The following is a 22,154-nucleotide window of genomic DNA, read 5'->3' as shown; positions in this document are numbered from 1 at the left end:
AACAAAACGTGATGCATTTTTAGGTGAACTATAAGGGGAAAAGATAATTTTGCTGTGGTAGTTGGCAGTCCAGGTAGCTATATTGCCTGTAGGGGTCTCAGCAGTGTAGGTACTTAACCAGAGAGTTGGTAATCTGAAACCTCCTTGCTTGAGTGTCTTTCTCAATAGGAGAATACCCACTCTGCAAAGATAAATTAGCTCACGTGTTGTTTGTTGGCATTAATCAAAAGAATAAAATGTATAAAACTACTTACTCTCTTTATATCACTGGGATTTATAGGTTCGGCATGATCTTGCCAGTAAAATCTTCAACTGCTGTAGCATTATGATGAAGCATGATTTCAAGGTGACCATCTATCTTCTTCCACATATTCTAGTGTATGTCTTGTTGGGTTGTAATCAAGAAGATCAGCAGGAGGTAAGAAATATCATTTTATTTGGTTTCTCTTTGTCTAAACATTTGTGCAATGTAATATTAAAAAGGCTACATATTAGTAGGAAATGTAGATCAATGTATGCTATGCATGTACATATCTAAATGCTTACAGAGTCCTTTTAAAAATTTTTATTTATCAAACAATTATGTAATGCTTGGTTCACATCCTTTACCTATTTGGGTTGTGTACATGTGTGCATCCTTTTTACATAATTGGTAGGAGTTTGGAGTTTGATCTGTATTCTAGTTTGTGCCAGTCATATCTTAGAAAAATTTTTTCCAATTAGTAATTTTCTTTGTAACCTTTCTTTTATACCTTTTTCCATGCAGAAAGTTTACATAAGTGCCAAATTTATACATCTTGTATAACTTTGGAATTTTAAGCCTTTCATGTGATGCTTCTCTTATCCAATATCATGAACATATTTTCCTACATGTTCTTTTGATCCTTTTGTTTTTACATGCTCTCCAATTACTCTGAAATTGATTTTTGCAGAGACTGTGAGGTATTGTTTTACATTTTGTTTACTGCTAGTTAATAAATAATTTCATTATCACCACGCTGGCAGCCAACCAGGCCAACTAGCTCTGGGCCCACTCCCCGGGCTCAAGTGGACAGCAAACACGGGTCCCACACCCCATCCTCCTCCATCCTGGCTGGTGTCTGCCACCATCACATTGCAGCCCATGAAAATCCGCACCTTCTTGGTCTCCGTCCAATGAGAAGAAGACTGCTAGACCCACTGGGGGCCAGATGCCCCCTTCTGAGCCTAAGTTCCTTCCTCCAGGGGCGGGGCAAACTCTCCCCCTTTTGCTGATGCCACTGCCACCACCACCACAAGCCATTAAAATGCCACTACCAAGGTCTTAAAAAAAAGAAAAAAAAAATTTCATAATCATTTATTGAATAATCTAAAAGAATTGTTAAATATTTATTTTTGTGTTTATTTTTGTGATATTTTCTTTTTCAAAGATACAATTTATTGGCTTAATTATAGATGAGATTATTATTAATCCACGTTGGATTTTTTTTCTATTTTTTTTTAATTACTCAAATGAATTTGTCACATCTGTAGTTGTATAATGATCATAACAATCTGATTTCACAGGATTTCCATCCCACAGCCCAAGCACATTCCCCCACCCCCCAAACTGTCTCTTCCAGAGACCAGAAGTTTTTCAATGTCTGAGAGTCAGCATCTGTTCTGCAAAGAAGTTCAGTCTCTCCTTTTTTCAGATTCCACATGTCAGTGATAGCATTTGACGTTGGTGTCTCACTGTATGGCTGACTTCACTTAGCATGATAGTTTCTAGGTCCATCCATGTTGCTAAAAATGCCAGTACTTTGTTCTTTTTAATGGCTGAGTAACATTCCATTGTGTATATGTACCACATCTTCTTGATCCACTCCTCTGTTGATGGACATTGAGGTTGTTTCCATGTCTTGGCTGTTGTAAATAGTGCTGCAATGAACATCAGAGTGCATGTGTCTTTGCGAGTCTTGGTTTTCTCTGGATAGATGCGCAGGAGTGGAATTGCTGGATCAAATGGCAGTTCTATGTGAAGTTTTCTGAGGAATCTCCATACTGCTTTCCACAGTGGTTGCACCAATTTATAATCCCACCAACAGTGTACTAGGGTTCCTTTTTCTCCACACCCTATCCAGCCCTTATTGTTTGTAGACTTTTTGATGATGGCCATTCTGGCTGGTGTAAGATGGTACCTCATAGAGGTTTTGATTTGCATTTCTCTAATAATGAGTGATGTTGAACATCCTTTCATGTGTTTTTTGGCCATCTGTGTGTCTTCTTTGGAGAACTGTCTGTTTATATATTCTGCCCATTTTTGGATGGGGTTGTTTGCTTTTTTTGGTATGGAGCTGCAGAAGGTGTTTATCAATTTTGGAGATGAATCCCTCGTCAGTTGATTCACTTGCAAAGATTTTCTCGCATTCTGTGGGTTGTCTTTTCATTTTGTTTAGGGTTTCCTTTGCTGAGCAGAAGCTTTGAAGTTTGATTAGGTCCCATTTGTTTATTTTTGTTTTTACTGTCATTACTCTGAGGTGGATCTGAGAAGATGTTGCTGTCATTTATGTTGGAGAGGGTTTGGCTTATGTTTTCCTCTGAAAGTTTTATAGTGTCTGGTCTTCTATCTAGGTCTTTAATCCATTTGGAGTTTCTTTTTGTGTATGGTGTTAGGGAGTGTTCTAATTTCATTCTTTTCCATGTGGCTGTCCAGTTTTCCCAGCACCACTTATTGAACAAGATAAGAAGATAAGAAGATTATTTATAATTAATCCATGTTGGATTTTTTTCTTTTGAAAAAAAAAATTTTTTTTGTCTTTTTAGGGCCACACCTTTGGCATATGGAGGTTCCCAGACTAGGGGTTGAATAGGAGCCATAGCTGCTGGCCTGCATCACAGCCACAGCAATGCCGGATCCTTAACCCACTGAGCCAGGCCATGGATCGAACCTACATCCGCATGGATACTAGTCAGATTCGTTTTTGCTGAGCCACAACGGATACTCCTCTTTTGAAAATCGTTGTCTTATAATTATTAGTCTCTAAATGTCAAGTAGTAGTAAAATAATATTATATTAAACATATTATTAACCATAAAATGGTTCTCCTTAGGTTTATGCAGAAATTATGGCAGTTCTAAAGCATGACGATCAGCATACCATAAGTACCCAAGACATTGCATCTGATCTGTGTCAACTCAGTACACAGACTGTATTCTCCATGCTTGACCATCTCACACAGTGGGCAAGGCACAAATTTCAGGCACTAAATGCTGAAAAATTTCCTCAAAGCAAATCAAACAGAGATAAGGCAGACTCCATGGGTAAGTCATAACTTCTGTCTATTTCCTTCTTTTAATTATTAACCAATTAGCTCCTTCCTGGATCAATTCTGTAATTTAAGCACTAGTTTTTAGAGGACCTATGTTTTCTTGCATACCTTTTTTCCCCTTAAGCTGGCCTTTTTACTGAGCAAAAGCAGTGAATTTATAGTTAGAAAAACTCTTTAAATTCTTACTCTCAGAGTTCCCATTGTGGCTCAGGGGGTAATGAACTCAACTTATATCTGTGAGGATACAGGATCAATCCCTGGCCCCACTCAGTGGGTTAAGGACCTGGCATTGCCATGAGCAGCAGTGTAGGATGCAGATGTGCCTTGGATTTGGTTGCTGTGGCTGTGGTATAGACTGGCAGCTGCAGCTCTGATTAGATCCCTAGCTTGGGAACTTCCATATGCTGCAGGTGCAGCCATAAAAAAGATAAAAAAATAAAAATGAATTCTTACGCTCATTTCCTTAGGTAATACATATGACTCGTTTTTCTTTGCATAAAATAGGATTGATATTATTTCTTTTAGAAGACTGAGGATTAAACAGGTTGGTGATTATATAAAGTTTGAAATAAATGCCATGTTAATATTGTTATTAACCCACTTATTCCATGTCTTCTCAGCATACTGTGTGTGTATATACCTGTCTGTATACATACACGTATTTGTATAGCGAAGTGCTCTTTATCCTTTTTCACATATGAAATAGTTTTTGTAGTCTTTTTCACATTTAAGTTTCAAAGATTTTGATATCATTTGCTTCATGGTCTATTTTGCTTTTCTTTTTTATTGATCTCATTCATTTTATTTTTTTTTTCTCCCTGTCTCTGGTAGTGTTTGGTATCTAGCAGGTTCTCCAAATATGCTTAATATATGTTACTTCACTGTACCTCGCTACATCTACTGTTGTGCTATTTGTGTTATTTTTTCCCTGTGATATTAAAACTCCCACTAAGATGATTAAAGAAGAATCTCAATAGAGTTTAAAATAATACTTGCCCCTATGATAATAAGCATTTGGTGAGAAGAATTATTCATCAGACAGTAATGGATACTCTTTTTGGGGGGTTGGGTTTTATGGCTGTACTCACAACATATGGAGGTTCCCAGGCTAGGGGTCAAATTGGAGCTGTAGCCACCAGCCTATGCCACAGCCACAGCAGCGCCAGATCCAAGTTGCATATGCGCCCTACACCACAGTTCAGGGCAACCCCGAATCCTTAACCCCCTGAGTGAGGCCAGGGATGGAACCCGCAACCTTATGGTTCCTAGTCAGATTCATTTCCACTGCACCATGATGGGAACTTGGATACTTGTAATGTCTTTGAATTTTTGTGTTTTTCATTCCTGCAGCAAGTAGGTAAAGTATATGATCCTTCTTCCACAGCCATTTTAGTGGACATCCCATGATTTTTTCCCAAAGCTTTGAAGCTAATTGAAAAAAATGTCTAAGACCCTTAAGGAAGCCTTCACTTACACCAAGTTCTCAGTTTGAGGGCATGTCCCGTTTGTTCCTGTATCTGTGGAAGCACATAGATTCCTGTTTAGGCACAATGGTTTGTTATTTGTTTCTAAGATTTCTAAGATTTTTTGGATTGAAAATAGTTATCTGGTTTTCTCTGGAATATGGCTAATTACATATTTTACATTAATTCAACAATTAATGTTTGTTCCTGTTTCTGCATGTGGAATAATAACAAAAAACTGAACATGAACTCTGTTACTACCATTTCTTAGTAATGTAGTGAAAATTCCAGCTTTAAGAATAACATTTTTGGAGTTTCTGTCATGGCTCAGCAATTAACGAACCTGACTAGTATCCATGAGGACGTGGGTTCTATCCCAGGCCTCACACAGTGGGTTAATGATCTGGCATTGTTGTGAGCTGTGGTGTGGGTTGCAGATGCAGCTTGGATCCCCTGTTGTGTGGTATAGGCCAGCAGCTACAGCTCCAATTCGACTCCTATGGGAACCTCCATATGCCACAGGTACAACTCTAAAAAGACCAAAAAAAAAAAAAAAAAAAGGAATAACATCTATAATGATTCAAAAGTACAGTACAGTAGGAGTTCCCATTGTGGCACAGAGAAAACAAATCCAGCTAGGAACCATGAGGTGGCGAATTCAATCCCTGGCCTCACTCAGTGCATTAAGGATCTGAAGTTGCTGTGAGCTGTGGTGTAGGTCACGGATATGGCTTGGATCCCACATTGCTCTGGTTGTGGCATAGGTCAGTGGCTACAGTTCCAATTTGAACCCTAGCCTGGGAACTTCCATATGTCGCTGGTGCGGCCCTAAAAAGCAAAAAAAAAAAAAAAAAGTACAATACAATAGTCCATGGTGGAAAATAATATTAAAAAAGAATATATATATATATATATATATATATATATGACCAAGTTACATTGCTGTACACCAGAAATTTACACATTGTAGATCAACTATTTTAATTTAAAAAATTAAAAGAAAAAATAGTATAATACCTTTAACATTTCTCATTATGTGAAATGATTTACAAATTTTAATGGAAGTACAGAACTTATTTTAAATATAATTTACCTTGCATTTACTATCTTGATTATAAAATTTGTTTCCTGTTTTCTACTTGCTATTGTGAATCATTATTAAAATTTATAGGTTTTAAATAATTATTCTTAAATTGGACATGCCAGAAGTTTCTTATTTATGTCTTTTCTTAGATTCTTTTTAAAAAGTTACCACTTTAAAAGTATTTGTGATTTTACTTGAAAGACACTTTTACTTTCTATCTTCATTGTAATAATATTATATATATATATAGCAACAGGAAAAAATAGATTGTTAGCAGAAGATTCTAAACTTAAAATTTTTTAAAAAGACTATTTCCATAATTCTGCCTTTTTCCTATTAGTAGCTATACTTATTATGTTTTTGTCGTTATCAATAATAAATAACTCATCTTTGTACCTTTTCTATCATCTTTATATCTTCTCAGCATTTAATCTGAATTTACATTTAATCCTCACAACAACATTGTAAGGAAGGCAAGACAGATGCTAATATTTCCCTTTTATAGATGAGAAAACAAGCTCAAATAAGTTAAATGACTCATTGAGGTAAGGTAAATAATAATGGTGCTGTTGGAGCAGGAATCCTCTGAGCAATCTTCTGTTGATAGTCACATTCTGAATATGATACCCTATATATTTAGATGAATTTATTTGGTGAAATAAATTTAAAATAAATACACTAGAATTTAAATACCTACTTTTAAAATGTCATCTGTAAGTCTTTAATTACTCGATTTTTTCTTTTTTAATAATGTAGTGTCTTCTGTGGATTATGAAGACTATCAGAGTGTAACTCGTTTTCTAGACCTCATACCTCAGGATACTCTGGCAGTAGCTTCCTTTCGCTCCAAAGCATATACACGAGCTGTGATGCACTTTGAATCATTTATTACAGAAAAGAAGCAAAATATTCAAGAGCATCTTGGATTTTTACAGGTTTGAAATTAATATAGTAAAGTTAACGATGTTTAATACTGCCAGTCTTTTATGTTTATATTATTCATTTTATTGAGTGTTTATTAGATGCTGTGCCAGGCACTAGACATTTGTAAGCACTTTAGAGGGTTACAGATTAGTGGGGAGAGAGAAACATCAATTTGGTGAAAGTGCGGTCTTGTAGTTATGCCCTTTGGGAGGACACTTAACTCAAAACTCTGTGTGAGGGGGATGAGAGATGGAAGTGGGTGAGCAAGGGTCAGTAAGAGCTCCTTGGAAATGATGTGTAGGCTGGGTCTTAAAGAATAAAGGTAGAGGAGTTCCCGTGGTGGCGCAGTGGTTAACGAATCCAACTAGGAACCATGAGCCATGAGGTTGCGGGTTCGGTCCCTGCCCTTGCTCAGTGGGTTAACGATCCGGCGTTGCCATGAGCTGTGGTGTAGGTTGCAGATGCGGCTCGGATCCCGCATTGCTGTGGTCTGGAGTAGGCCGGCAGCTACAGCTCCGATTTGACCCCTAGCCTGGGAACCTCCATATGCCGCGGGAGCGGCCCAAGAAATAGCAAAAAAAAAAAAAGACAAAAAAAAAAAAAAAAAAGGTAGAAAGATAAAAGAAGGAAGCAAGACATTCTAAGCAGAGGCATCCCTATGGAGTTGGGGAAGACTGTGGTGTATGCTACAATGTCAGTTTTGGAATAGCAGAGGAAAGATAGAGATTTGGACAAAGGAAAGATAAATCAGAAGAGGATCTTTTAAGTTGCCCAAGAACAGTTTATTTAAGTGGAATAGAACATCTCAAAATAAGTTTGCAATTTTACTGTGAGTCTGCCTTGAAACACTTATTGAAGCTTTGAGAAAAAATTCTTATGTGCTCTTTTCACATAAACAGGTGGTTTTATAGTTTTATTTCTGGTTGTGTTTTTTCCCTTATTTGATTGTTTTTTAATGATTGAACAAAGAAATTGTATGCCGCTATGCATGAACCAGATGGAGTGGCTGGAGTAAGTGCAATTCGAAAGGCAGAACCATCTCTAAAAGAACAGATCCTGGAACATGAAAGCATCGGCCTACTGAGGGATGCCACTGCTTGTTATGACAGGGCTATTCAGTTAGAACCAGACCAGGTAAGAAATAAATGAAAGGCAATATAACAAAGAGAGTTCTGAACTAGGAACTCTGGAAACCTTAATTTCGATACTGTTTCTACCAGCATCACAGTGTGTCTGGAAAATATTTAACTATCTCTGAACTTGAGTTTCCTGATTTAAAAAATTAGAGTTGTGTGAGGAGTTCCCATCATGTCTCAGAAGTAATGAACCTGACTAATATCCATAGGAACGCAGGTTCTATCTCTGGCCTCGGCCAGTGGGTTAAGGATCTGGTGTTCCTGTGACCTGTGGTGTAGGTTGCAAATGTGGTTCAGATCTGATGTTGCTGTGGCTGTGGCGTAGGCCAGCAGCTATGGCTCTGATTCAATCCATAGTCTGGTAACTTCCATATGCTGCAGGTGTGGCCCTAAAAAGCAAAAAAAAAAAAAAAAAAAAGGCAAAAACAAATTAGAGTCATGCTAGATGATCTCAAAGAGCCTTTCAACAACAAATTTCTATGCTCTCACAAATCTTTCTATGCCCTCACTTTCCCAAATGAAGGAAATTTATTATGGAGTGAGTCTTTATTAAACTGTAAGTTCAAATACTTTAAAATTGATATAATTTTAGTTTGCTATTATAAGTATAAAACTTGCATCAATTTTTATTTATTTATTTCTGTCTTTTCTCTTTTTAGGGCTGCACATGAGGCATATGGAGGTTCCCAGGCCAGGGGTCAAATTGGAGCTGTAGCCACCAGCCTATGCCACAGCCACAGGAATGCCAGATCCAAGCCGTGTCTGTGACCTACACCACAGCTCACGGCAACGCCGGATCCTTAACCCACTGAGCGAGGCCAGGGACCGAACCCGCAACCTCATGGTTCCTAGTTAGATTTGTTAACCACTGTGCCACAACGGGAACTCCAACTTGCATCAGTTTTTAATAATAGTGATTCTCTACATTCTTAGAAACTTTTTCACATTACACATGTCCCCTGTCACCATCTGTGAATCTCTAAAATGATCCCTTAAAATCACTGAGCTACAATTACTAAGGGGGGCACATTGTGTATATATATATATATATATATCAATCACATGTTTGTTGGATCAGGAAAGGGATTTAGAATCATTGTTTATAATCTTAGCTTAGATGCTCTAATCTTGGGGTATTTTTATTTTTTTTGGTCATTATTGTCATATTCATTTTCTCAGATGTTCAGTGTATGAGGCCTTGATTTTTCACAATCTTATTTTCAATTTTAAAGAATATTACATAGTCAGTCCTATTTAACTTTTTAGTTACTGAATCCCCAAATCTATATTTATAATATTATGATCTTTGAGTTTTAATTTTTATGTGAGAAAAAAATAAGACAAATAATCTTTAAACAAAATATTAAAGAGTACTAGTTATTTTTTTTTCTCCCCAGTTTTATTGAGATAATAACATATATCATTGTGTTAGCCTAAGATGTATAACATAACGATTTGATATGTGCATATACTCTTTTTTTTTTTTTTTGGCCTTTCCTAGGGCCGCTCCTGCAGCATATGGAGGTTCCCAGGCTAGGGGTCCAATTGGAGCTGTATCTGCCGGCCTACAACAGAGCCATAGCAACTCGGGATCCAACCCGGGTCTGCGATCTACACCCCAGATCACAGCAATGACAGACCCTTAACCCACTGAGCAAGGCCAGGGATTGAACCCACAACCTCATGGTTCCTAGTCAGATTTGTTAACCACTGAGCCACAATGGGAACTTCTGATGTATGCATATACTCTGAAATGATCACCATAATAGATTTAGTGAACATCTATCATCTTACATAATTACAAATTTTTATCTTATGTTGACAATTTTTTTTTTTGTCTTTCCACTGTAGGCAGGGGAATTTTTTTTTTTTTTTTTTTTTTTTTTTTTTTTTTTTTTTTTTTTAGGGGCTAGGTATCTGTGGCCTTATTTTTTTTAATTTAATGAAGTTTTTTATATTTATATTTATAGCTGTATAATGATCATCACAACCCAGTTTTACAGTATTTCCATCCCAAACCCCCAGTTTACCCCTCTCCCCTGCCAAGTTACTTTTATGTTTGATCTGAGCCACAAATTAGACTGAATCTAGAAAAAATAATAAATTCAGTCTAAGATTTGTGAGGTTATTTGCATTTAAAAAAATATTCAGATGTGCTTAAGACACTTGTAAGAGGGCTCTGCTGTGTGGCCAAGCAAGTCAGTTGCTAAACCAAGATGGGTGGATGGAATCGTGAGGTAAATAGTATTTTTTTAATGAGTATCAGTTAAACTGTTTTTGATTCCTAAGATGTATTTGAAGTAACAAATGCTATTTTAAATACTTTCAAATTTCTAGATCATTCATTATCATGGCGTAGTGAAGTCCATGTTAGGTCTTGGTCAGCTGTCCACTGTAATCACTCAGGTGAATGGAGTGCATGCTAACAGGTAATATTTTTTAAAAGAATTTTTTTGTTATTGTTTCAGAATGGGAAATTTTTAATTAATTGGGTGAAGTAATGTTAACCAGTAATAAATCTTTTTTATGTTGTCATGGCATTGGACATAAGCCCCCCCACAAATATTTTCCTCCCATTTTCTATAAGTTAATCTAGCACTTAACAGCTTATTTTCTGTCCAAAGAGTCATCCTTGAATTAAATTTGTTTTACAACAGGAATCTTCCAGATCTCATTTACTAATGGTGAGGGTATCTAAGCTCTGCCTACATTTAATCAACACCAGTTATTTTCTGTATTGGGGAGGGGGAAACTTTGTGACTGAAAGAAGGAATGCCCCTGTAGACTGTGTGGGTTGATTCTCTCCTAAAGTAAAATAAATGTAAAAAAATAGTGATGATAAAAATGAAGGCAACCTTTCTTTCCTAAAGAAAATAGGTTTCTGGAGTTCCCATCGTGGCGCAGTGGTTAACGAATCCGACTAGGAACCATAAGGTTGCGGGTTCGGTCCCTGCCCTTGCTCAGTGGGTTAACGATCCGGCGTTGCCGTGAGCTGTGGTGTAGGTTGCAGACGCGGCTCGGATCCCGCGTTGCTGTGGCTCTGGCGTAGGCCGGTGGCTACAGCTCCGATTAGACCCCTAGTCTGGGAACCTCCATATGCCGCGGGAGCGGCCCAAGAAATAGCAACAACAGCAGCAACAACAACAAAAGACAAAAAAAAAAAAAAAAAAAAAAAAAAAGAAAATAGGTTTCTTATAGCAAACCAAATGATACCAGAAAAAGTGTTTTTGTGTGGCAAAAATAAGACCTCATAGTTCTTATAATTTGGACAGTAACTTAGGGGAGTTAATTCTGCTCTTGAAGCTGCCTTGTTCTGAGAACTGAAGGCCTTATATATTTACCAGACCCCATCTGACTTCTCTGTGCAGTGAGATCTGGTCAAAAGGCCTAAAGTTTTGATATTTTGGCATCTGGTGATGAGCTTGTAAAAGTTACTCAAAGTTGGACTTTTTTTTTTTTTTTTTTAGGGCCCGCGCCTGTGGCATATGGAGGTTCCCGGGCTAGGGGTCGAATCAGAGCTGTAGCTCCTGGTCTACACCACAGCCACAGCAAAACGGGATCCTAGCTAAATCTGTGACCTACACTCCAGCTCATGGCAACGCTGGATCCTTAACCCACTGAGCAAGGCCAGAGATCTAACCACAACCTCATGGTTCCTAGTCAGATTCATTTCTGCTGTGCCATAATGGGAACTCCTTTTTTGTTTTTGTTTTTGTCTTAAATTTAACTCAGAATTCTAAGTTATTAGAATTGCTTATTACCTATGAATGTATAGTTGACTCTTTCCTCCCCACTCTTTGTTTCAAGTTAAGCATGCAGCTAATCTTACAACTGCTCTTTGTAATTATCAGGGGATTAATTCTGCTCTAAAATATGGCAGAATTTCTGAAGAAATGGCATTTTTAGATGGGTCAGAAGTAATTATTGAAAAAACGTTTTGGGGGACTGGAGAGATTAAAATTTAGGAAGTTTTAGGTTGAGATAATTATCTGTATCTAATTACAAAGTACAATATAATACAATAAATAAAACAATAAATAAATACAAGAAATAGAGTATCTAAACAAATGAAAAAATCTCTAAATGCCACTTTAAACTTAAATAAGTTTAGTTGCTATGGCTTTCTTTTAATAGGTCTGAATGGACAGATGAGTTAAACACATACAGAGTGGAAGCAGCTTGGAAATTGTCACAGTGGGATTTGGTGGAGAACTATTTGGCAACAGGTAAAATGACTTTTTAAAATATAGGCAGTTTATAAAACAGAAACTCACAGACTTCAAAAGCATTCTTGGAGTTCCCGTCGTGGCGCAGTGGTTAACGAATCCGACTAGGAACCATGAGGTTGCAGGTTCGATCCCTGGCCTTGCTCAGTAGGTTAAAGATCCAGCGTTGCCATGAGCTGTGGTGTAGGTCACAGACGTGGCCAGATCCCGCGTTGTTGTGGCTCTGGCATAGGCCAATGGCTACAGCTCCGATTAGACCCCTAGCCTGGGAACCTCCATATGCCGCAGGACGCGGCTCTAGAAAAGGCAAAAAGACCAAAAAAAAAAAAAAAAGCACTCTTATGGTTACTATAGAAGAAACCATGGGAGGGAGGGAGGAATTGGGAGGATGGAAGTAAGATGTACACTTTACTTTATAAAGTTAATGATTAACAAGAACCTGCTATATAGCTCAGGGAAATATACTCAATAATTTGTAATAATCTATGTGGGGAAAAAGAATGGAGATATGTATCTCTAATTTACTTTGCTGTCACCTAAAACTAATACAACATTGTAAGTTACTGTACTCCAATAAAATTTTTTAAGAAATTAATTGAGAAAAAAAACCATCTAGAATACTGACAATAACTTAAATTTACTGTCAGTATTCTAGCTCTTGCATAGAGTGGCAAATGTTTATTAGATTATTAAATAAAAATAAAGACAAAAATATAGGCAGTTTTATTTTATTTTATTTTTGTCTTTTTGCCTTTTCTAGGGCTGCTCCTGTGGCATATGGTGGTTCCCAGGCTAGGGGTCTAATCGGAGCTGTAGCCGCCGGCCTACACTAGAGCCACAGCAACACGGGATCCAAGCCGAGTCTGCAACCTGCACCACAGCTCACCGCAAGGCCGGATCCTTAATCCACTAAGCAAGGCCAGGGGTCGAACCTGCAACCTCATGGTTCCTAGTCGGATTTGTTAACCATTGCGCCACTACGGGAACTCCTAGGCAGTTTTAATATGCCATAAATATTCAAACTTAAGTAGCCAAAGTTCCTAATTAATCTCTCAGTTTGTTTTATGATTGCCTTGTTTAGTTCAAAGTAGAATGAAACCATCTGTTCAGGATTTCTGTCAACCATTTTATCAAATAAAATAAAGCTTGTTTTGGGACCCAGCTATCATGGCATTCCTTGACTCTTCATTTGTTTTTCAGATGGGAAATCTACAACATGGAGTGTCAGACTGGGACAGCTTTTATTATCAGCCAAAAAAAGAGATATCCCAGCTTTTTATGATACATTGAAACTAGTGAGAGCAGAACAAATTGTGCCTCTTTCAGCTGCAAGCTTTGAAAGAGGCTCTTACCAAAGAGGCTATGAATATATTGTGAGGTATTTTGATTTTCTGTTTTTATATTCCTGGTCTATACATACCACATGACAGGCTTGGAATTTTGTGCTTTTAAATAACTGGTAGTATGTTTGGTGTCATGCATAGCTACACAAAATGTCTCTTTCATTTTTTTTTTTTAACCTTATCACCCTGTCTGTAATTTTTAAAAATGTTCTAACATCTTTTTAATTAGGAAGACAATTATGAGCCTTATAAAAAATAGGAAAAATATCTTATGTTTGCCTGTTTTAATGTCATGGTTTATTTTCTATGTAACCTAAATAATCTAGACATCAGGCACATTGGTGCTCAGTGCTTTCAGTCTTCTCAGAAATGCATTTGAAATTTCCCAGTGCCCCCCTCAAATGTAGGCATTATGTTACTCAAAGGGAATATTAACTTTTAGAGGTAAGAAAGAAAATGATGGAAAAACATTTTAGGTCTGTTAACTTAACCTGAATAAAATAAGAGGATATAGGTTGTAACTGAACTATAGTAAATTAAAAAGTAAGCTTCCTTCTTTCTTTCCTTCTTTCTTTATTTATTTCTTGTTAGAAAAACTTACTATATTTTGTATCAGCCCCTTTAGTAGCAGTTTAATGAAACCAGAAATTGGACCACTGAGATTATTTCAGTTCTGTAGCTACTCAAATGCATGCTTGAATACTGAGTCATAGACACTGACTATTAAAAAAGCTAGGAATGGATTAGCAATGAGATCCTGCTGTGTAGCACTAGTCACTTATGATGGAGACTGATAATGTGAGAAAAAAGAATTATACATATATGTGTAATTGGGTCACCATGCTATACAGTAGAAAATTGACAGAACACTGTAAACCAGCTATAATGATAAAAAATAAACCATTATATTAAAAATAAATAAATAAATAAGCTAGTGTGAATGTATCACAAGTGTTTCTATCAGCCTCAGGGGAAAAAAACAGTAAGGACTGGATTTATTTCATAGTTTTTACTGGCATTTACTATGCCAGGCCCTCTTAATAGCACTAGCAATATATACAGATACTTGTGTTGATTTATAAAATGAATCCATATTTTATCATTATGTAGGTGATAAAGTCTGGCTTCCATACATTTGAATTTAGTTTTATATACCCATTTTCTAATTTAATTAGAGGAATCTGAGGATCAGGGCAAAGCACTAAATATTTAAATCAAGTAAATTGGAAAAGATATAAATGTTCATGTTTATATACCAAGAATATATATTGATTAAAGTCCAATAAAACCTGCACATTCCAGATTCTTTATGGTTAGTTTAAAGTATATGCTTTATATGTGAGATTAATGTGATTGAATATGATAGTATATTAACATGGGTTCTGTCTGTCTTCAGATTGCACATGTTGTGTGAGTTGGAACATAGCATCAAACCACTTTTTCACCAGTCCCCAGGTGACAGTTCTCAGGAAGATTCTCTAAATTGGGTAGCTCGACTGGAAATGACCCAGAATTCTTACAGGGCAAAGGAACCCATACTGGCTCTCCGGAGAGCTTTATTAAGCCTCAACAAAAGGTTTTTCACACTTTTTTTTTCATATCAGTTGTTATGAATTTAGTGTTATATTTGCATATTATTTGGGAGTATTTATTTTTCCTAATTTTCTCTTTGAATCTGTATCAAAGATTCTTCTCTTGTCAGTTGTCAAGACGACATATACTATACAGTTGAAATGAACCTAAAACTTAAGAATTACTTTTAGGAGTTCCTGTTGTGGCTTATCAGTAAAGAACCAGACTAGTATACATAGTATACCAGTATACTAGGATGCGGTTCGATCCCTGGCCCCTCTCAGTGGGTTAAGGATCCTGCATTGCTGTGAGCTGTAGTGTAGGTTGCAGACGCAGCACAGATCTGGCATTGCTGTGGCTCTGGTGTAGGCCAGCAGCTCTAGCTCCAGTTTGACCCCTAGCTTGGGAACTTCCATATGCCGCGAGTGTGGCCCTAAAAAGACAACAACAACAAAGAGTTCCTTTTATATGTAATGTATCATTTTTAATATTAAAATCATATCTGGAAATACAGATATAAGTCAATAATAAGGTCATCATAGACTTATAATTGATAAAAGATTAACAAATTAATTATAGATTTGTAACAAATTAATCATAGACTCGTAATTGATAAAAAAATTAATGAAATTAATCTTCTGAATCTATTGGAAAGATACAGAGAGATATGTTGGGGTGAGATTTTAATTAAGTTGTTGAATACACTTAAAAATGCTCTCCTCCCTGTTTTGTCACATTCCTTTAGGCCAGATTACAATGAAATGGTTGGAGAATGCTGGCTACAGAGTGCCAGAGTAGCTCGAAAAGCTGGTCACCACCAGACAGCCTACAATGCTCTCCTTAATGCTGGAGAATCACGACTCGCTGAACTGTATGTGGAAAGAGCAAAGTGGCTGTGGTCCAAGGTAATGGCCAAGGGAATGTCATCGTATGTGTTTTCTGTTGTAGATTAGGTGCTTCTTAGAAAGGCCTGATGGAGATGATCCCTAATCTAAATTCAGAACCTTCTTTCTCTGTCACCTTTCTTCCACATTTATCTACCATAATCTGGGAAAAAACTTCCTTCTATCTTGAAGTCCCCAAATATCTTTCCATTTTAAGACTGAAAGTGCAGTTCTTTCAGTTTTCATATATCTTCCATTTTTTTCCCTGAGAAAAAGGACTTTGTTTTTACCTTCTGCATGTATATATGACTGCATGTAATGGGCACTTAAAATATTTAAGTGAACCTAACACTGTCCGTACATTCTTGACAGATAATAAGTTTGTGTGGACTTACCAGAATTACTTTCAAGATTCACTTCTAATCGAGATGTCAAGGAGGGTTTAGCTTCAGAACAGAAGTCCCTAGGAATACTCAGATTAAACCTGCAGTTAAGAGAGGGGGGCTTTTTAAATATCTGAACTGTTTGAAAAGCTTTGCCCCAGATTTAAATGGTTATTAGTTACATATCTCTTCATGCTGGTGAGTCTATAATTAGTATTAGGCATAGTGTGCTCTGAAATTGACAGTTAACACTGTAGTTAGTGCCATCTGTGATGGCACTTAATTTTATAGTGGCTAAAAAAGGACGGGGGAGGTGATGTTTTCTGGATGAAGGTGACATGATATTTTAGCCTGCATTAGTCATTATGTCATTTTCAGAGCTAGTGCTAGTCTACATATGTATGTATTGTTATACCTTAAACTCTATGTACTTTAAAATAAATTCGTCATGTAAAATTTTCCTCCCAAATGGCCAATTTTTCTAAGTAGGACTCTATCACCTTCTCTCCTCTATGACACTAATCTGGGCATCTTCTTGAACTTCTTTCTCTCTCTTCCTCACTTTCCACATCCAATTGGAGATTAAATCTACCTTAGAAATATTTTTGTTCTCTCCTTACTTATCTTTGTTGCTTTCATTCATATCCTTAGCAAAACTTTTCTGCTTCTGGCAATATTAACAGCCTTTTTTGGAGTTCTCACCATTTCTTGGTGTTCATCACTGCAATCTGTCATCTTTCTAAAATGCACACTGAATCATATTGCTCTCTTGGTTGAAATTCTTCAAAGTATTCCTTATGGCTTTAGGATTAAGTCAGAACTCTAGAAAGTACGCAAGATCCTTTCTCATTGAGTCTCAGCCTTCCCCTTTAGCTTTATTTGTCACTGTCTCACAAACCCCTTTAGTCTTCAACTAAAACGACTTGCCTTTCCCCCAATTAAAATTAGTATTCCTTCTACCAAGAATGTCCTTTACTGAATTCTTTGCCAAGAAAATTTCTGCTCATTCTCTAAGACCTAATTTAGATTTTCCTCATTTGATTACCTTTCCTGACTGCTGCTCAGCTCCATTTTCTTTATATCTATAGGTAGATATAAGGGACTGCCTTCTCTTTCCTCCATAATCTCCTATGTATTCTTCCGTTAACAGCGCTCAGCTCATTGTGCTGTTGTTTTATAGTTTATTACCTCACTTGACTATAAACTTTATTAAGCCAGAGGTTTTGACATATTTGTGTTTGATTATCCCTAAGCATCTACACGTATCTTCAGTTCCCTGAACTCTGACTATAGAAATTGACTGAGTGAATGAATGAATGAATGAATGAATATAGGAGTTCTCCGTGAACTAAGGCAACAATTCCTTTTTAGGATTTTACTTTCATAGGAGGAAAATGAGAGATAAATGTGAAATTACAAATAGATATATACATAATATACCTAATGAACTTTAAATTCTGACATTTTGTTTATTTTCCAGAAAATAAAAATTCGTTCTTAAATTAAAAGGTTTGTTGTTGCCTTTTTTCTTCCAGGGTGATGTTCACCAGGCACTAATTGTTCTTCAAAAGGGTGTTGAACTATGTTTTCCTGAAAATAAAACCCCAACAGAGAGTAAGAACATGTTAATCCATGGTCGGGCGATGCTACTAGTGGGCCGTTTTATGGAAGAAACAGCGAACTTTGAAAGCAATGCAGTTATGAAAAAATATAAAGTAAGTATATGTATAATGCAGTTTCAGTTGGAAACTCACATTTTTTTGTTGTTTTTGAAAATAGATAAAAATGATTTTTTTTTTAATTTATTTTTTTGTCTTTTTGCCTTTTCTAGGGCCACTCCCGAGGCATATGGAGGTTCCCAGGCAAGGGGTTGAATCAGAGCTATAGCCGCTGGCCTGCGCCAGAGCCACAGCAACGCAGGTTCCGAGCTGCATCTGCAACCTACACCACAGCTCATGGCAATGCTGGATCCTTAACCCACTGAGCAAGGCCAGGGATCGAACCCGAAACCTCATGGTTCCTAGTCAGATTTGTTAACCACTGAGCCATGACGGGAACTCCCGAAAATAGATAAAATGATTTTAAAGTGTCCATATGGAAAAACACATGCATGGAAATAGCCAGGAAACTTTTTTGACTTTTTTTTTTTTTTTCTTTTTTTTTTCTTCTTTAGGGCCACACCCACAGCATCTGGAAGTTCCCAGGCTAGGAGTTGAATCAGAGCTTCAGCTGCCAGCCTACACCACAGTCACAGCAACGTGGGATCCTTAGCCCACTGAGCGAGGCCAGGGATTGAACCTGCATCTTCATGGGTCCTAGTTGGGTTCATTAACCACTGAACCACAAAAGGAATTGCAATGTATAAACAAATTATAACATATCACATATTGGAATCCTGTATATATAGCGATGAAAACCAACAAACCCAAGTTACATGCAGCAACTTAGACTGATCTCACAAACTTAATTTGAATGAAAAAAAAAACAGTGCATGTAATGGGATTCCATATATATAAAGTTCAAAAAATGAACAAAACAAAATTATTATATCATTGAAATGGAGGTAGTAGTTGTTTTAGTCCTTTTGAGCCGTTTGCTCTAACAAACATACCATATGCTGGGTAGTTAAACAACATTTCTTTCTCACAGTTCTGGGGGCTGTGAAGTTCAGCATTAAGGTGCCAGCAGATTCAGTGTCTAATGAGGGCCTGCTTCCTAGTGCAGAAACAGCCAATTCTCCTTATAACCTCACACAGCATAAGAGGCAAGGCAGGTCTCTGGGGCCTCTTATAAGGACACTAATCCCTTTCATGAGGGTTCCATACTCATAACCTAATCACCTCCCAAGATCATACCTTTAAATACTACCACATTGGGATTAGGCTTTCAGCATATGAATTTGGGATGGGAGGGTGGGGAACACACAAGCATTTCATCTATTTGTGGGGGTGGGGAAAGAGGAGAATACTGTTTGGGAGGGTGAATGGGAGTGTTTCTGGAGTTCTTGTTTAGGTGTGATCACTTTGTGATAATTGATCAAGCTTTACATACAAGACTTATTTATCTTTCTGTATGTAAATTTTTGTTTGTTCGTTTGTTTTGTCTTTTCTAGGGCCGACTGGCGGCATATGGAGGTTCTCAGGCTAGGGAGTCCAAGTGGAGCTGTAGCCGCTGGCCTACACCACAGCCATAGCAACTCAGGATCCCAGCCACGTCTGTGACCGACACCATAGCTCATGGCAATGCTAGACCCTTAACCCACTGAGTGAGGCCAGGGATCGAACCCACAACTTCATGGTTCCTACTCAGGTTCATTAACCACTGCGCCTTGACGGGAACTCCTGTATGTAAATTTTATTTTCCAAAATAAATTTTTAAACCTTAAAAGGAAGGTTTACACCTAGGAAGGAAGGAGGGAGGGAGGAAGAAAGGAAATGAAGAAAGATAAAAAGATGAAGAGGTGCCTTTGTGGTTCGAAGGTAATGAACCCGACTAGTATCTATGAGGACATGGGTTTTTTCCCCTGACCGCACTCAGCAGGTTCAGGATCCAGTGTTGCTGTGAGCTGTGGTGTAGGTCACAGATGCAGCACAGATGCCACATTGCTGTGGCTGTGGCCAACAGCTGCAGCTCCAGTTTGACCCCTAGACTGGGAACTTCCAAATGCTTCAGGTGGGGGAGGGATTAAAACGATGATAAAACCAGATTGAAACATATTTTTAGAAGAACTCCTAATTAGTATTTTTCTTTGTTGCCTTTGCTTCTCCATGACTAGATGGGAGAAGCACACTGGGAGCCTTCTCCCTATAACTGGTTTTAGGCACATGAATCCAGCACCTGTTCTGTACATCTCTCCACAAGCAGGTTTGTATTGTAAGGTTTTAGGATTAGACTCGGAGGAAACTTAAGATCTCGTCTAGTCTAAACCATGTTCTGAAAATTGCTTGAATTGAGAGTAGTACTTTTTTTTTTTATTTTCACTCCACTATTCTATGTATTTTTCATCACATTTCAGATATTATCATTTAAAAATTAATAAACCACACAAATATTAGAGCAGAGATAGGGAGAGGAAATGACAAAAGAGACTGACTAAGAGTGTCCAGGATGGTAGGAGAAAGCCTGAAAGATTTTAGCCTCACAGAAGCAAAGGAAAGAAAGTTTCAAAGAGTAAATGGCATGGATGACACAAACAGATGCTTAGAGACCTCAGTTGAGATCAGAATTGGAAAGTATCTCTATTTAAGCTGCTGCTGTAGTGGAATGGTGCAGACTGAAGCCAAAAAGAAATAATTTGGGGAATAAATGTTAGATGGAGATTTCTGTTTAGAAGCCTGATTATGAAGGAGTTGAGAGAGAGGGCAATAGTTTATGAAAGATCTTAGAGAAAAATAAGATTTTTCTTGAACCATATTTATAGGATATCTAAATCCTATCTTCTTCAGAGATTTGATATTAATTCCTTTGAGTTTTTTAAAAACAATAAAAATACGCATATACATACATACATAAACTACTTTAATCCATCTGCAAATTATTTCGATGTACAAAGTGGTATTATGAGTGGAGTTTTTTCCCCTATGTAGCTAATTATCATATGTTGGTCAGTGGGCAACACACCAGAACCCACCAGCTCTCCTGAGAAAACCTCTGTAAGAAAGTAACTATTCCTGGAGTTCCCACTGTGGCGCAGTGGTTAACGAATCCTACTAAGAACCATGAGGTTGCGGGTTCGGTCCCTGGCCTTGCTCTGTGGGTTAAAGGATCTGGCGTTCCCGTGAGCTGTGGTGTAGGTTGCAGATGCGGCTCGGATCCCACGTTGCTGTGGCTCTGGCGTAGGCTGGTGGCTACAGCTCTGGTTGGACCCCTAGCCTGGGAACCTCCATATGCCGCAGGAGCGGCCCAAGAAATGGCAAAAAAGACCAAAAAAAAAAAAAAAAAGTAACTATTCCTTATTCACACCAGAGTTAGCCTGCCTTTGACTTAGTTCTGCCTAAAGGTGCATCTCATACTTTTGATCTATAATTATCTATTCGTACTTTACTTCCCAGCATAGTGGGAGTTTTCTAAGGTGAGTTTTCTGTGTTTTTTTATTTATTTATTTATTTTTTGGTCATGCCCATGGCATGCGGAAGTTCCAAGGCCAGAGATCAAACCCACGCCATAACAGCGACATGAGCCACTGCAGTGACAATGCTGGATCTTTAAGCCACTGAGCCATATGGGAACTCCATATGTGTTCTGTTTTATTTTATTTTATTTTATCTTTTATTTTTGGCCATGGTGTAGAGCAGCTTGAGGTGGAATCTTGTTTGCCAGACCAGGGGTTGAACCTGGGCCACAGTGGTAAAAGTGCTGAGTCCTAACAGCTAAACTACTAGGGAACTCCCTTTGTGTTCTCATTTACAGGATGTGACCTTGTTTCTGCCAGAGTGGGAGGATGGTCATTTCTACCTTGCCAAGTACTATGACAAATTGATGCCCATGGTCACAGACAACAAAATGGAAAAGCAGGGTGATCTCATTCGATATATAGTCCTTCACTTTGGAAGGTAAGGATGAGAACTGCATGTTTGCTGATTAAATATATCAGGGCGACTTGATTTGAACTATTACCACAGATCTTGGCATATGCAGGATATTTTCTGCTTTACCACTAATTCAGACTATCACGTTAGATGAGATGTAAATTTTTTCTTTATACAATTTCTTCCTTTCCCTTTAAAAAATAATTATTTTAATGGAATAAGTAATATATGTGTAAGTTTTTTTAAAATTCAATAGCACCAAGAATATACAATGAAAATTAAAGGTCCTTCCCACTCTAGACCCTCATCTCCTGAATCTCT

General features: G+C 37.5%; 1 protein-coding gene across 1 annotated transcript in view; it reads left to right on the top strand.

The window, feature by feature from the left end:
• ATR (ATR serine/threonine kinase) overlaps nucleotides 1–22,154 on the top strand; it is a 114,472-nt gene that overhangs the window by 63,061 nt on the left and 29,257 nt on the right. The window contains exons 26-36 of the mRNA XM_021069571.1: nucleotides 281–418; nucleotides 3,072–3,282; nucleotides 6,594–6,772; nucleotides 7,731–7,895; nucleotides 10,235–10,326; nucleotides 12,032–12,123; nucleotides 13,324–13,501; nucleotides 14,863–15,042; nucleotides 15,784–15,943; nucleotides 17,841–18,020; nucleotides 21,715–21,857. Coding sequence (XP_020925230.1) covers nucleotides 281–418; nucleotides 3,072–3,282; nucleotides 6,594–6,772; nucleotides 7,731–7,895; nucleotides 10,235–10,326; nucleotides 12,032–12,123; nucleotides 13,324–13,501; nucleotides 14,863–15,042; nucleotides 15,784–15,943; nucleotides 17,841–18,020; nucleotides 21,715–21,857 — 1,718 coding nt within the window. The remainder of the gene's footprint in view (nucleotides 1–280; nucleotides 419–3,071; nucleotides 3,283–6,593; nucleotides 6,773–7,730; nucleotides 7,896–10,234; nucleotides 10,327–12,031; nucleotides 12,124–13,323; nucleotides 13,502–14,862; nucleotides 15,043–15,783; nucleotides 15,944–17,840; nucleotides 18,021–21,714; nucleotides 21,858–22,154) is intronic.

This window comes from Sus scrofa, chromosome 13 (assembly GCF_000003025.6).
Source record: "Sus scrofa isolate TJ Tabasco breed Duroc chromosome 13, Sscrofa11.1, whole genome shotgun sequence".
NCBI classification, from domain to species: Eukaryota; Metazoa; Chordata; class Mammalia; order Artiodactyla; family Suidae; genus Sus; species Sus scrofa.
This window is presented reverse-complemented; position numbering and strand designations above follow the sequence as displayed.